This window comes from Sinocyclocheilus rhinocerous, unplaced genomic scaffold (genome assembly GCF_001515625.1).
Source record: "Sinocyclocheilus rhinocerous isolate Xijiao unplaced genomic scaffold, SAMN03320098_v1.1 scaffold357, whole genome shotgun sequence".
Classification (NCBI taxonomy): Eukaryota; Metazoa; Chordata; class Actinopteri; order Cypriniformes; family Cyprinidae; genus Sinocyclocheilus; species Sinocyclocheilus rhinocerous.
This window is the reverse complement of record NW_015649568.1, coordinates 471,955-486,295: the sequence shown is the minus strand read 5'-3', so window position 1 is coordinate 486,295 and position 14,341 is coordinate 471,955. Positions and strand designations below refer to the sequence as shown.

At 35.5% G+C, this 14,341-nt stretch overlaps 1 protein-coding gene and 1 long non-coding RNA gene across 2 annotated transcripts in view; one reads left to right on the top strand and one right to left on the bottom strand.

Moving 5' to 3' along the window:
- LOC107710679 (uncharacterized) overlaps positions 1 to 11,997 on the top strand; it is a 15,086-nt gene extending 3,089 nt beyond the window's left edge. The window contains exons 2-3 of the long non-coding RNA XR_001636623.1: positions 5,907 to 5,998; positions 11,931 to 11,997. This is a non-coding gene — a long non-coding RNA (uncharacterized LOC107710679). The remainder of the gene's footprint in view (positions 1 to 5,906; positions 5,999 to 11,930) is intronic.
- The window catches only part of gnai1 (guanine nucleotide binding protein (G protein), alpha inhibiting activity polypeptide 1), a 25,638-nt gene continuing 18,868 nt past the window's right edge, over positions 7,572 to 14,341 (bottom strand). The window contains exons 5-9 of the mRNA XM_016515511.1: positions 13,127 to 13,255; positions 11,952 to 12,081; positions 10,725 to 10,878; positions 10,011 to 10,218; positions 7,572 to 8,527 (exon numbers count right to left, since the gene is read on the bottom strand). Coding sequence (XP_016370997.1) covers positions 10,028 to 10,218; positions 10,725 to 10,878; positions 11,952 to 12,081; positions 13,127 to 13,255 — 604 coding nt within the window. The 3' untranslated portion in view covers positions 7,572 to 8,527; positions 10,011 to 10,027. The remainder of the gene's footprint in view (positions 8,528 to 10,010; positions 10,219 to 10,724; positions 10,879 to 11,951; positions 12,082 to 13,126; positions 13,256 to 14,341) is intronic.

Genomic DNA, 14,341 nt, shown 5'->3' with positions numbered 1-14,341 from the left:
AAACTCCGGTTGCAGTGTTGTCGTGTAGATAGCGAAACCGGAGTTTTTGGCTTGTGACGTCGGAGCCTGCGCTGTTATCGCCGCCTACTGGAAACTTTTTCAGGCTTCTGATTGGCCAACATGGCTTTACGGTTGAGATTATATCGCCACCTGTTGGTTAGGCATGCTCTTGACAGTGCTTCATAGCATGCGTTTGCGTTTTCATGTGGACGGAGATTTTTTTTTTAAACGGAAGAAGGAAAAACTTTTAAAAAATACCCATGTACGTGTGGACATGGCGGTGCATGGAAAAAACAGCAGATAGGCCTTTTAAATCTCCATATTTGTGTGCAATGAAGCAGAATGAGGATCTGTCTGAGAGGAACATTGAGACAGGTGCCCACTTTCACAGGAAATGGCAATGGAGGCATCTCAAACTGTGATGTCTTTTCTTGTTTGTCTTCTTACAACTCTACAGGACATCGGCCCTCCAGGACTGAGTTTGGACACCCCTGTCTTACAAGATTGTATTTGTTTTGATATTTTTAGTTTGCTCTAACAGAATAGTTTACTTTCTCACTGCTGATAACTAATCATGTTAGTCATGTATTATTTCATAAAAAGAGAAATAGTTTAGTGCCTCACAATCCTCAATATTTAGTTAAATACTTTTTATGTCCAGAAAAATGCAGTTTCACTGTGCAGAAAGAAATCGTCCACTCTTACACTTATTAGTATGTCAAAATTATAACCAAGTGCATCACAAAGAAATTTAAATGAATGGAATTTAATTATAATACCTGACATCATTAAAGTGCCTTATACTGCTCTTTCTTTCTTTCTTTATTTATATAAAAAAATGTATAGGCTACTTTTATTCAGAAATGATGCACTCCACTGATGACTGAAGTAATGATGCTAAAAATTCAACTTCACCATCACAGGAATAAATGATTACATTTTAAAATATATTTAAATAGACAAGTTATTTTAAATTGTATTATTATTTCAGAATATTGCTTAGTCTTTACTGTATTTTTGTTTGAACAAATGCAACCTTGGTGGACATAAGAGACTAACTAAAAACGTAAACATTTTACGGATCCCAAACTTTTGAACTGTAGTAGTGTACAAACACCACAAATTCATATGCATAACATACATTTTTAAAATGTAACTTTTTGTAAATAAATTATGCAGTATTCTGAAGGTATTAGGATGGCATAAGGTATTTATATCATATGATTTTTCCATATGAAATGCTTAAAATTAATGTCTGATTCATGCATATATTTTCCCCTTTATAACATCTAGAATACAAATCTATAGTACTGTTTCAAATGATAAATGGGTCTCTGGATAATTTCCATCATGAATGCTCCCACTCTGTTCTGGATGAGTGTGCATTCAGCTTCGTTTTGATGACTGACTCCATGACTCCCATTAAAGAGCTTTGCTTTCCCACACAGGAAACAGCAGAGCCCCTGAGAATTAATTAATCCCACAACACATGCTTTAAGACTCTTCATTAATGCACACTATCAGAAAAAAATATTAATTTAGTTTTAACCATTAACACTATTTGTTTGTTTAATGACTTCATTACTTAACCTACCAAAGTACTTGTATATTAGATGTTTGATGTCTGCTATATTAGGCATATGCATTAAAAAAACATAAAGTGTGCGTGTATGAAGACCCTCAACGAGGCGGTGAACAAATCATTCCTTCCGTGTCCTTTGGGTGGCGCTGTGATACAGGACAGCATGTTCCACCACTCGATAAATCAGAATGAGGAATTGAACAGCTTGGGGTTTGTCCTTTCATTTAGAAATTGAGAGGGTGTGAAATTGCTGATTGCTTTGACCTAACCAACAGTAAGTCTTTTCCGATTGTGTAATTGGACAATTTTTCTGAACACAGTTGTTGAGTGTCAAGGGAACATTATGTGCTATTTGCCAAAATTTTATCAAATTCCTGAAAAAAGATCAAAAGCGCTTAGTTAATTATTTATGTCAATGTGATTATTTATTATATGGATTTATACACGTTATTCAATTGATACGTTATTGTCTGATGCTAAAAGGTCACAATAATTAAAGCAGCCATCATTCGAACATAAAATGGTCATCCAGAAATTGCTGATTGCTTTGACCCAACCAACAGTAAGTCTTTTCCGATTGTGTAATTGGACAATTTTTCTGAACACAGTTGTTGAGTGTCAAGGGAACATTATGTGCTATTTGCCAAAATGTTATCAAATTCCCGAAAAAAGATCAAAAGCGCTTAGTTAATTATTTATGTCAATGTGATTATTTATTATATGTATTTATACACGTTATTCAATTGATACGTTATTGTCTGATGCTAAAAGGTCACAATAATTAAAGCAGCCTTCATTCGAACATAAAATGGTCATCCACATTTAGCATGCATGAGGAATGAATTAAGCCTGTGCATTTTTCATCCTTATAAATTAGGTAAAGAGTTTCTGAAAGCAGCATGTCTAAATGACAAATTAACTGATTAAATATATATGACGGAGCTCCAGTGCTGCTCACCATCATCCATTAAGTGCTTAAGCGGTGGCGCTGCTCCATGTGGTGGGCTGGAAACAGCACATTTTAATGACTGGAGGACAGATGTTACTATGCTAACTGAGCATTCACCTGCTTAATATTCAACAGCCATGTTCATCTGATCAAATCCATTTCGTTCTGGCAGGTTAAAATGGTGCCAGAACCGACCAGAATAATGGCATGATGAACATGTTGTTTGTGTAACAGCATTGTATTTTCTCTTTCCTTGTTTACAGACGCAGGAGCGTTTGTGGGCTGCTGCTCTGCATATAAATTGTGTCTTCATGTCACAGTATGAACTCAGACTCAGAAATGTAGGCCATGCTTTAGATGATTCATGCAAGAACTCTCAGCGTTCTGCCCACAGATTCTCTCGATTCGGTAAAACAACATAAACATCTGCCCCAACAAACCCATGCTGCTATATCCAGACAGTCATCATCCTGTGATACAATGCTTAAATATAACAGATATTCACCGTTTGTTTTCATATTTGAGCCTGGACTGAAAGTCTAAAGACGCAGGATGTGCGTTCACTACGAGAACATTGCGTAAGTGTACCAACTGAAACTGTTGGTCATGTCTGTCTACAGTAAATGTCATTTAAGGATTCAGACTTTTATTTCTAGTGTTACTGTTCAAACATTTGGGGTCAGTAAGATTGAAATTAATTACTCAATTAAATTATTTAAAGGGGTCATATGATGCGATTTCACTTTTTCCTTTCTCTTTGGAGTGTTACAAGCTCTTGGTGCATAAAGAAGATCTGTAAAGTTGCAAAGACTAAAGTCTCAAATCGTCATTATAATCCATAATTATGTGCCCACTGGATGCAACGAATGCCTCGTTTATAATGGGTTTTCATGTTTTTGAATCATCGCTCCGGCCTGACAGAGCATCATCACAATATGGTGAGGGGCGTAACATTTCCGTCACACGCTTGAGGTATTCGGCCAATCACAACGCACTGGATAGCTGTCCAATCACAGCACACCTTGCTTTTCAGACCGATGAGCTTTGTAAAAATTGACGCGTTTCAGAAAGGCGGGGCATAGAGAAAAACAATTATGTACAGTATGTGGAAAATGTGTTTTTTTAACCTTAAACCGCATAAACCCATTTCATTACACCAAATACACAAAATAATGTTCTTTTTAGCAACATCATATGACCCCTTTAAAATGAATTTTATTCAGCAAGGATGCTTTTTAATGGATTAATAGTGACAGTAAGACTTTTCATTGTAAAAAATTATTTAAAATAAATGCTGAAAAAAACCTTTAAAGAAACCTGAAAAAAAAAAAAAAATTATTACCAGACTAGTATTTTAAAATTCTGCTTTGCCATCACAGGAATAAATTACATTTGACGATTTATTAAAATAGAAAACAGTTATTTAAAATCTTTATAATATTTCACAATATTACTGTTAAAAATAAAAAGATAAAGGCAAAAAGACCCATTTTGGTCCTTAAATGCCTGTCTACGTGAGTATATGAGAAGTTTTCATCTGTTTTATTGTCAGCCGTACAATCATCAGTCTGACTCTTTGAAAAAAAGAGCACATCTCTTTCAAGTTTTATTCATGTCTGTATGAATAAACTGTGTTTTTGTTGAGTTTTCCTAATATGATATGAGCACTGTATACTAAAGCAGCAAGATGTGGGATGAATGTATGCATACCGTGAGAAATTAGCAATAAAGGGAGAGCGAGAATGAGAGTGAGAGGGAAAAACAAACTGATCGCAGAGTGGGTGACAAAATCGTTTTGTGACCCACTTTAACCGTTTGCTATCAGCTTGTGGAAAATGATAGCAGCCTCTTTTCACTGTCGATGAATGTTCATTTGTTTTTAAATGGACTCTTTAGTGCTGTTTCTAGGTAGCTGTTTTATGAAAATGCTCAAAATTAGTCATTGTTCAGCTGACATGAACCACATCAAAAATCGGTTCTAAGAACTATAATAGCCGAACATGAGTACATGTGCGCCTTTATGCATTGTTCAATGTCCCAGTGAAAACATCAGGAGCTATTAATAACAGCCTGCTGAAGGCATCACCAGACCAAAGGAATATCTCTGTTGCTATGGAGTCCAGAGTTGATGACATCACGGGGCATGCATTAATATGAAAGAAAAAGGCTGCTGGTTACAGAGAAAGAGGTAAAATATATATTATACACGTGCATCAAGCACAGCTTTTTTTTTTTTTTTAGGTTTGTGCAAATTATATCAAGTTATAATTTATTTAGATTACCAAAGCTTTGGGTATGTAAACTGAAACGCTAAATTGTGTGTTTGGATGTGCAGTTTCTATGCTCAAAAGCTTCTTGCTTCGATGGAAGTGCTATCTATTAATCAAATTAATGCTTTACAACATGTCTAAAATTTGTGTGAGAAGGTCACTAATGGAAAATGTAATGCTTCTCGTCTCCCACACTCAACAGAGAACACTGAGTGCTCAATGGATGCAACAATTAGACACACTCATGTGCCAAAGAAATTATCAATCGGTTTACAGTACAGGATCCACCAAAAAGTGGTTATATGACTCATTTTATGTGAGCCTTAAAGGGATAGTTCAAATAAAAATGAGAGTTTCCTTCAGGTACATTTAGTCGAACAATTTACTCCCCCCTCATACCATCAAAATTTAGAAACACCAAAAAAGCTGTTTTGAAGAATGTCCAAACTGCTCCTTTCCATACAGTGAAAGTGGATGGGGACTGGAGCGCTTATGTTATGAAAATACCTTCTGAAGCAATTTGATGTGAGGAACAAAGACACATGAGTAATTGTTTGCTGAAAATGTCAACTTTGGGAGACTTAACAGAATATAGTGCAAAGGTTGTACAGCTTTCTTATATCATACTTTTATATTGCTTTTTTCATTTATATATGTGTGTGTGTGTGTGTGAGCGTGCATATATATATTATAATGCGTTTGTGTGTGTTTTTGAAACCAAGGTAAGGGAAGTGGCATTCATTTTGTGCTAAATAAGGTGCCTGACACTGACATTGTGTACAGGGCTGGAACAACACTGATAAGACCCTTTATCACTGTGCTGCTAACTGGTAATCACAAACACACATGAATACATATAGAAAGAAGCACTACAATAATGTTCTTTGTTCTCTGAAAAACATCAGTCGTTCAGCTCATTTGTGTCAGAGAGTTTGTCAGCAATGCAGCTACTGTCAAACTGCTACATCACCATCCCCCCAGCCCCCACCCCCTTATGACATCATCACTAATTTATCTCGCTCTTTTTTTTTTTCTTCTTCTTCTTCTTCGTCTAAAAATACAGCATGATCTTTTCATCTTTTCTTGTCTTGTTCTTCCTCCACAGGCAGCAAATCCTCATAAATATAGCACTCAGCACGTCAGCCCTGACCTCAAGTTGAAGAAAGAGAGAGCACTGTGGTTCAGCTGTCTGTGAAGGTGAGGATTTGCAGATGACGTAGGTGCGAAAATATTCAAGCGAGCACAAAAACAACGAATATTTACATGAGTACCAATGCTTCTAGTTACACGTCATATCATATTAGATAAGCAAAGCAATTTTCAGTTTTCCATTAGAAAACCTGCTTGGCCTACAAACGTAACTTTTTGGATAAGCTAAAAAAAAAAGATCATAAAAGTGCACATTTTATATTCTATGATTATTTAAATATTCTCACATATATTTTTATTGTATTATAATATACGTTTTGTCAGTACTTGGTAGTAGGGGTCTTAAAAGTGTGAAATACACTTTTTGTGGAGACAAAAATCTAACACATTTTAATAATAACACATTTGGGTTAATGGCACAGACATTTGAAGCACACATTTTATTTCTGACTTTAGTTTTAATCACCTAGAAATGTCCATCCCTTTCTTGGAAAGAAAGAAAAACAGAAGTTTACTATGGATTTCCCCTTTTCAACAAAACTATGAGCACTAAAAAGCTGTTTTAGTGATATTTTCTATATCCTCCTCTACTGGCTCCCTGGCTTGTGACCTATATTCATGCCAGGTTCTCTGGATGATTCCCTAGAGTAGCTTGTAATCTTCAGTGCTTCCATTTGCCCAGCTATGGATCCAGCAACTACACTTCATAGCATGCTTTTACTATAAACAGGTTAGGAAAATACCACCCGGAGTCTTATCTGAGGCAACAGGGGGCTATAATTGTCTGAAGCTTCTATTAGCACACTGATTTCATTACATTTTTTCTTGGCAGTCAGTGAGCCAGTCATAATGTTAGCCAATAGCCAGACAGCTATTTGGGAATTGTTTTAGCAAACTCTCATTCAAGACTGGCTTCATTTTTCTTTAGTACACCCACTTTCTTATAATCCAGTCAGTTCCTGATGGATAAATAAAGTTCCATTGTACATTATTTTCCCCATTTCACTGGGAAAGACACTTTACAAAGTGCAATGAATTGTGAATGACATTTTTTATGTTGACTGACAAGGATATGAAGGCCTTTATATAGACTCACAAACCATTAGCAAAATTAGCTAATGAGAGTCCATTTGCTATTGTTAATAGTGTAGCGATGCACAAAGCACCGCTCACACCGAAGTCACTTTCAACAAATAAATGACTGAGCAGCGGTAAATGTGAATCTGACATGGAACCTCGTGAGTGATTTGGCACACTTTACATAGAACAGAGTTTTATATTCCACTCAGGAGATTTGATTAGCAATTGATTTCAGTGGAGTTTGATGTTAGCATGAGGCTAAGCTAATAGTGTGGTATTCTGGTTCGGAAAAAAATATTAGGTAAAATAATCAATTTTAAAGCACACTAAACTATTACTAATAAAAATACTTTTTGGTACAGAATGAAGTGTACGTTTACATTGTGTTGGCCATTTTGGATTAGCTTTTTCACTGAGCTTGTTGCAATACATTTTAGGGTTGCTTTCTCCTCATATCATACATGTGTGGCTGCTTTAGAATTTCTTTCTCAAGCCAGTGAGAAGATAGGGATGAGTAGAGGGTGACAAAAGACTACAAATATACAACTCAGGGAAGTAAATGCCTTTTATTAGCAAAATAAGGGAAATGAGTGTACAAATGTTCCCCCAATATGGAGAACACACAGACAGAGGTGGCAGTTTTCTTCAAAATCAATCAACAGTATCGCTTGCCTCAAACATCTGTTTGCAGACATTATCATATTGTTGTTGTTTTTTTCTCTGTGAATCCCGAACCCCTTCTCAGTCCCTCTGTCTCTCAGTTGCGTTCCTCGGTGACACGTAATTCTCCGAGCAGTAAGCCGTTATAACGGCGGCTAGTGTCTGATGACAGGTGCTTGAGAGACACATTCCAAGTCCTGCGTGCGGAACTGACAGCTGAACAGGACTCATCTCCATCTGAAATGACTGTTTGGTCTACTCTTGTTGCCATGGAGACCCGCAGGTTTGGGCCACCGCTCACTGTATTAACCATTAGCTTTCACTACATCGCATATTTTATATATATATATATATATATACATACACACGCAAACAGATACACAAACACTCTCTCTCTCTCACACACCCACATTATGCATATGAGGATTTGTGCTCTCAGATTAGTAACATCCAGTATGAGGGATTGAGAAGCACAATCTTCCTCTCTCCCCATAGCAACAACCGCAACGGCAAAAAAAAAGAAAAAGTAACATTTTACAAGTAAAGGGGAACTCCTCTGATGCAAGAAAGCAAAATAAAAAGAAATCCATCATCTAAAAGAAACAAACTTGTCAGGGTGAAAAATAAACAACATGGCTGCGACAGCAACGACTGTACGAACATTCGACACAATTAATTTTTAAATGCTACGTTTTAAAATTTCCAGAGACAAAAACCATAAATAAAGCTGACAAAAGTGGCGTAATGTACAGCACTGGTCCAAGACCAATTTTCTCCATACTTATCCTTGCAATCTTTCTCCAACAAAATGCACATCAAAACTGGCTTCCGTTGCACCTAAAATGAAAAAAAAGAAAAGAGTTACTTAAATGTGACTTAAATCATATTCGAACAAGGCATAAAGAGTAAACTACTTACTGCAAATTTTAGTTGTTTAGTTCACACCCATCATTACAATTCAACATTTAACATCATGATTAAAAGGTGGTATGTAATGCTATGATTATAGAAACACTGCCATTCAAAAGTTTGTCATTGGTAGGATTTTGTGCTCACCAAAGCTGCATTTTTTTTTTTTCAGAATCAAAAAATACATTAAAAAGTAATAGTGTGAAATAATATTATTATTACAATTACAGTTAACTGTTTTCTGTTTTAATATATTTAAAATTTTAATTTATTTGTTTATATATTTAAAAATGTAATTTATTCCATCAAAGCTGAATTTTCAGCAGCCATTAGCAGTCTTCAGTCACAGAAATTCTAATATGCTGATCTGGTTCTCAAGAAACATTTCTTATTATTGTCAATGTTGAAAGCATTGATACATATTTTTTTTATTATCATGATACACTTTTTTTCTTCATGATTCTTTGATGAATAGAAAGTTCAAGTTCAAGTTTTTAATCTGAATGTGTCTGAATTAGGGTTGTGACGGTGAGGAAATTTTCCCACCGGTTAATCGACGTGTGACAACACCGGTAATAACGTGGGGTAATACCGTGGGGGACGGGGCGTTCCCTCTTTTCCTCGCTTTCCTTTGCTTTTAAATAGCTTGTAAAAGCAGCGTGAGCATTTTACTTTCACTTTCAAATAGCGGCAATTCGGTGTAAAGCAATTGTTCGTTTGGGCGGGGCATTCCCTCTTTTCCTCGCTTTCCTTCGCTTTTAAATAGCTTAAAAGCGCCATGTGCATTTTACTTTCACTAGCGGCAGTTCGGCGTCAATTGCTTGAATGCAACAACAAAATACAACGTCAAACTCACTTTAGCCTATATATAAAACATAGAACTTTTATTAACAAAACGATTAAAAATACACCATGTTATAGTGAAGGCTATGCCTAATATAAAATAACTTGCATAAAGTTTAAATAGGTATACAAAACAATAAGTAAACATATAAGTGGAAATAAGTAAACATGTATTATATATTACCAAATAAATAAGAAGGGAAAGTGACGTAACCGGTGTTGCGGCTTAACACCGGTATCACCGTCAGCACCGTCTATTGCGGCAAGCCTAGTCTGAATGCGAATTAAAAAGCTTTTGCCCCCTAGGAGGTAGTCCGGCCCTAAACTCATGCCATGAAGAATCATTCACCAAAAAATTATAATTCTTTACCAAAACAATGAATCAACTACACACATGACCTTTAAACACACATTTGTTCTGCAGTGTTTATTCCATGATGGCTCCAGGCCAAGTATGTGACTTCATCCGCAATACGAACATTGATTATTTTGCATATAAACACACACTGCGTGGCCAGCACACCAGCATGACAGAGGCGCACATGACATTTACAAAGCTGATCCTCACCAGATACAAGCCAGCTTCTAGAAGAGTCCGCAGTCCTTCAGGTTGTTCTTGATAATGACATCGGTCACTGCGTCAAAGACAAATTGCACGTTCTTGGTGTCGGTGGCGCAGGTGAAGTGAGTGTAGATCTCCTTGGTATCTTTCCGCTTATTCAGATCTTCAAACTGACACTGAATGTAGGCGGCAGCCTCTTCATATGTATTTGACCCTGTGAGATGGGACAGGAAATATTTTCAATATGAGGAAGTGATGTCACTTGTTCCTGTGACATATAAAATAACTGGAAACAATGTAATATATAAAGGACCACACAAATGTTATTCCATTGATAATGATTAAGGTTGTGATTTTTGCTCTGGCCTTCAAGCCCCCATGTTGAATAATAATTTAGAGCTGTGTCCATAATTTTTCAATAACATTTAACATTTTATATAACATTTTATCCAGACTTGAAAATCACAATTTTAAAATTACGGAGTGGAAATAATGTTGCACCTGCGCCATAAAAAAATCTAAACTTGGATTAGTTAGTTGAAGTACTAAATGAACTGAGCCTAAAACTAAAATTTAATCAAACGAATTAAAAATAAATAAATAATGAAAATGACAAAATACAAAACAAACAAAATTACTAAAACTTTAACCAAAATTTAAATGAAAATAGAAAATGACAAAATACAATATATTGTTACAAATCCAGTATGGGGGTCTGACCTGCGTATTCTGGGTAGCAGATGGTGAGCGGGCTCTTCTTGATTTTCTCCTCAAACAGATCCTTCTTATTCAGGAACAGGATGATAGAGGTGTCCGTGAACCACTTGTTGTTGCAGATGCTGTCAAACAGCTTCATGCTCTCATGCATTCGGTTCTGCAGAAAGAAAAATTGGTTGATGGAATATAAGAAATGAGGACTTCGAGAAATAGAAAGGGGGTGTCGATTAAGCATCTTGGCTTGGAAGCAACTTTAAACAATATATTATGTCACACAATAATATACACAGTCTACTCAGTGATGATTTACTGTAGTGACTACATCTTTCTATCGAGTTGCCTTTCAACACAGCTCGAAAGCTTGATTTATGGAATACAGACTGGGGGTGGAGATGTGCTTTATCCCTCTGCCATTTACCATTAAATCAATCAATACCTATTTGCGAACCCTTAATAAAGTAGGACTCGAACTGAATCAATATGACATTGACATGGATTATATGATAAATGCAAGAACTGGTTTTCTCGTCAGGCTTAATTTACCCCCCATTCACACATTCAAATAGATTTCATATAATAGGACCTGTATACAATAGGATTTTTATCAAATCTATAATAGGTTTACAGGGATAAAAGCAGTTATGTAGCGGAATGTCCTAGTTGCTAAAACTGGGTTTTTGTTAAATAACTTAAATGTCAGATTGTTGCTCACACAAAGCTATCATATGCCATTTCATTGTTTTTCTTCTAATGTAAGATTGAGTAAATTTACAGAATTGTCTTTTTTGGGCAACTATCGATTTAAGACCACAGTATACAGATTTACATTTTCTGTATGAAATACAGAAATACCAATGCTTGCAAGGCAGAAAAATGTACGTTTGTTTTTCATCTAATATTAATATTTGATTTGATTTAAGCTTTATTTCAGTTAACAAAAATGTTTTATTTTTAATTAATAAAAAGTAGAAAGTAGGCAAATCACAATTCTGTACACAAATAAATTCTAAGTAATTTAAGAAAAATATGTAAATCTTCCACTGGCCATTCAAAAACTAACATTTACTATATAAAAAAAAAAGTTTGAAGTTTGCACATTTCATGCTTCCAGCTTGAACCACAAAATGTAATAACAAATGAAAGAAAAAGAAAAAGTGGACTTTCTATATACACTGCCTTGCAAGCACTTTAATTCTGTATTTTTTAAAGCCACAGGAAGTACTTTGGTACCATCTCTTCATCTTCGGCCAGCACCAGGTCATAATCGCTCAGTGCCACGCAGAAGATGATGGCAGTTACACCTTCAAAACAGTGGATCCATTTTTTTCTCTCTGACCTTTGACCCCCAACATCAAACATCCTGAAATACATGACATTTTAAAATGGTTATCAAGTTTCTGTAACTCTGTTCTAAACTAGTGAGCTGCCTTATTAAGGGAGCATACTAGCTGAAATCAAACCACAGAAGTGATTGTTGTGGTACTCCAAAAATAGTGTTCTTATGAGACAATTGCTTTTAATAGAGTTCGGTGTTAGCATGTTGCTAAGCTACTGCTGCTCTAATAAGCATAAAAATACATAGCATACACAGATATTGAGTTGAACAATAGTTTTCAACTCCGAGAGGTCTATAGCTAAATATGGGCAAAGAAACTGACGATATGTACTTCCTCTTCCTGTCTGAATCAGAGTGCAAACCAGTACGAGACTGACACTTCTCCATTTGTCTCTCTCTGCTTCTCTTTTCTATCATTCTTGCACATGATTGCAGTCACACAGTATCTCCACAGTCTAAACTATGACGTACTTCCTAATAGTTCAATCCTTCGATATGCAAATGCATTTGATATTATGTTAAGTGTAATAAAGCTAATACATCAATATGAAGTCATATTTACCCTAAAAAAATATATATATATATATTTTTTTTTTCCCCTACATATTTGAACCATTAAGATTTTTTGTATTATAATTTGACAATTATACAAATTTTCCCCAAATTTCCATTACTGTAATAATGTTTTATAATTTGTTTTATTACAATCAGCATAAATTCAGTACAACTAATACTAGCATACTGTACATGTACAATTACATTCTACAAATGCACTTCTCAATTTAAGTATTTGCAAGTGCATGACATATATGGTGTGTGTATATATATATATATATATATATATATATATTGAAAAATAATATTTTCTCACTTCAATAATAATGAGATTTTCTTGTATTATTGTAAGCTACTGAGAATTGGAGAACAGAAAAAGTCCAAAATGGTCCTAAAATAGGCTTGATTTTTGTGCAAACTATCATTTCTTTTTCTTGTGATTTTTAGGTTGAAATTAGATTAGCCAAGAATATGTTTTTGGCAGTTTTGGAATAAAGCAACCTGAAGTGCTCACTTGAAGTGGAGGTCTTTGAAAGTGAAGTGTGTCTCAACAATGCCTGTGGTTTTGACTCGAGTCCTCAGCACATCCTGTTGAGTGGGTATATAGGTGGCCTGCGATATTCTGTCTAAATCATTCAGGTAGCTGTGGAGATATAACAGGGAGGAAGGGTTTAGTTCAGATGAAATGAAAATGTCTTGAGTGCAGATTGTGCTTTCATTAAATCTCTTGGCCCAGAGGTCCCGACTGGGTCTCTCACAAGACGGGAATGGGGTAGACCTGCTCCCTGGGTGAAGACGAGGATTTACAATTTCAATCTGCAGTTATCCCCTGCTAAAACAGATTTTTATTCGCATACAGACAAGTCCGCTCAAACAATTGCACAACAGTCAGCAAGGCCGTTTTCTGAAAAACAAACAATGTGCCGTCACGTCTGCCAACTGCCCACTTCATATGATGTTCACGGCCCTGACTAAAATGGTGTGACAGAGGCTACACTTTAGCTCGCAATTTGGTAATGCTTAGTAACAGCGTAAACAAAATCCAAACCCCATTACGCACTCACAAATATACAAACGAGACATCTACCACACACACATAAATTTACATAGAAGCTCTGTTCCAAAACCTAGCGAGCTACCCACTTACCCACGCTCATATTAATGATGCAAACACCTTTCTAAAAGGCAACCTTATATCACACTTCATTTTGGATGAATTGTAAAACACATTCAAATGTATTTGTAACAGAGAAGACAATCCCGGAATACCAGAACAAATTGTAGAGATAGATATTTTCAATACTGAAAAAGTGTCATTCAATACTGGAAAGTACAGATAATACCAGTTTTATTGACAATGAAACAATCAATCTTTTTTAAATGTACATATAGTCAATATTGGTGTGTGCTATGTATAAATGAATTTTAATATTATATAACAAGTATTAAAGGGGTCATATGATGCGATTTCAAGTTTTCCTTTCTCTTTGGAGTGTTATTCAACCATACTAATAAGCAAAAATGACTTTAGAGAAACTAACAATAGTGCTTTGTTTTTTTTTATTGCTGAAGTGTGTTTCTTCTCCTGCGTTCTACTGTACAGACGTGAATTTACTTTTGCTTCAGCCTGAGGTTTATTCATTACAATTTTACTTTCCATAAAAAGTAACTAAGTAACGTAATTAGTTACTTTTTTAGGGAGTAACGCAATATTGTAATGCATTACTTT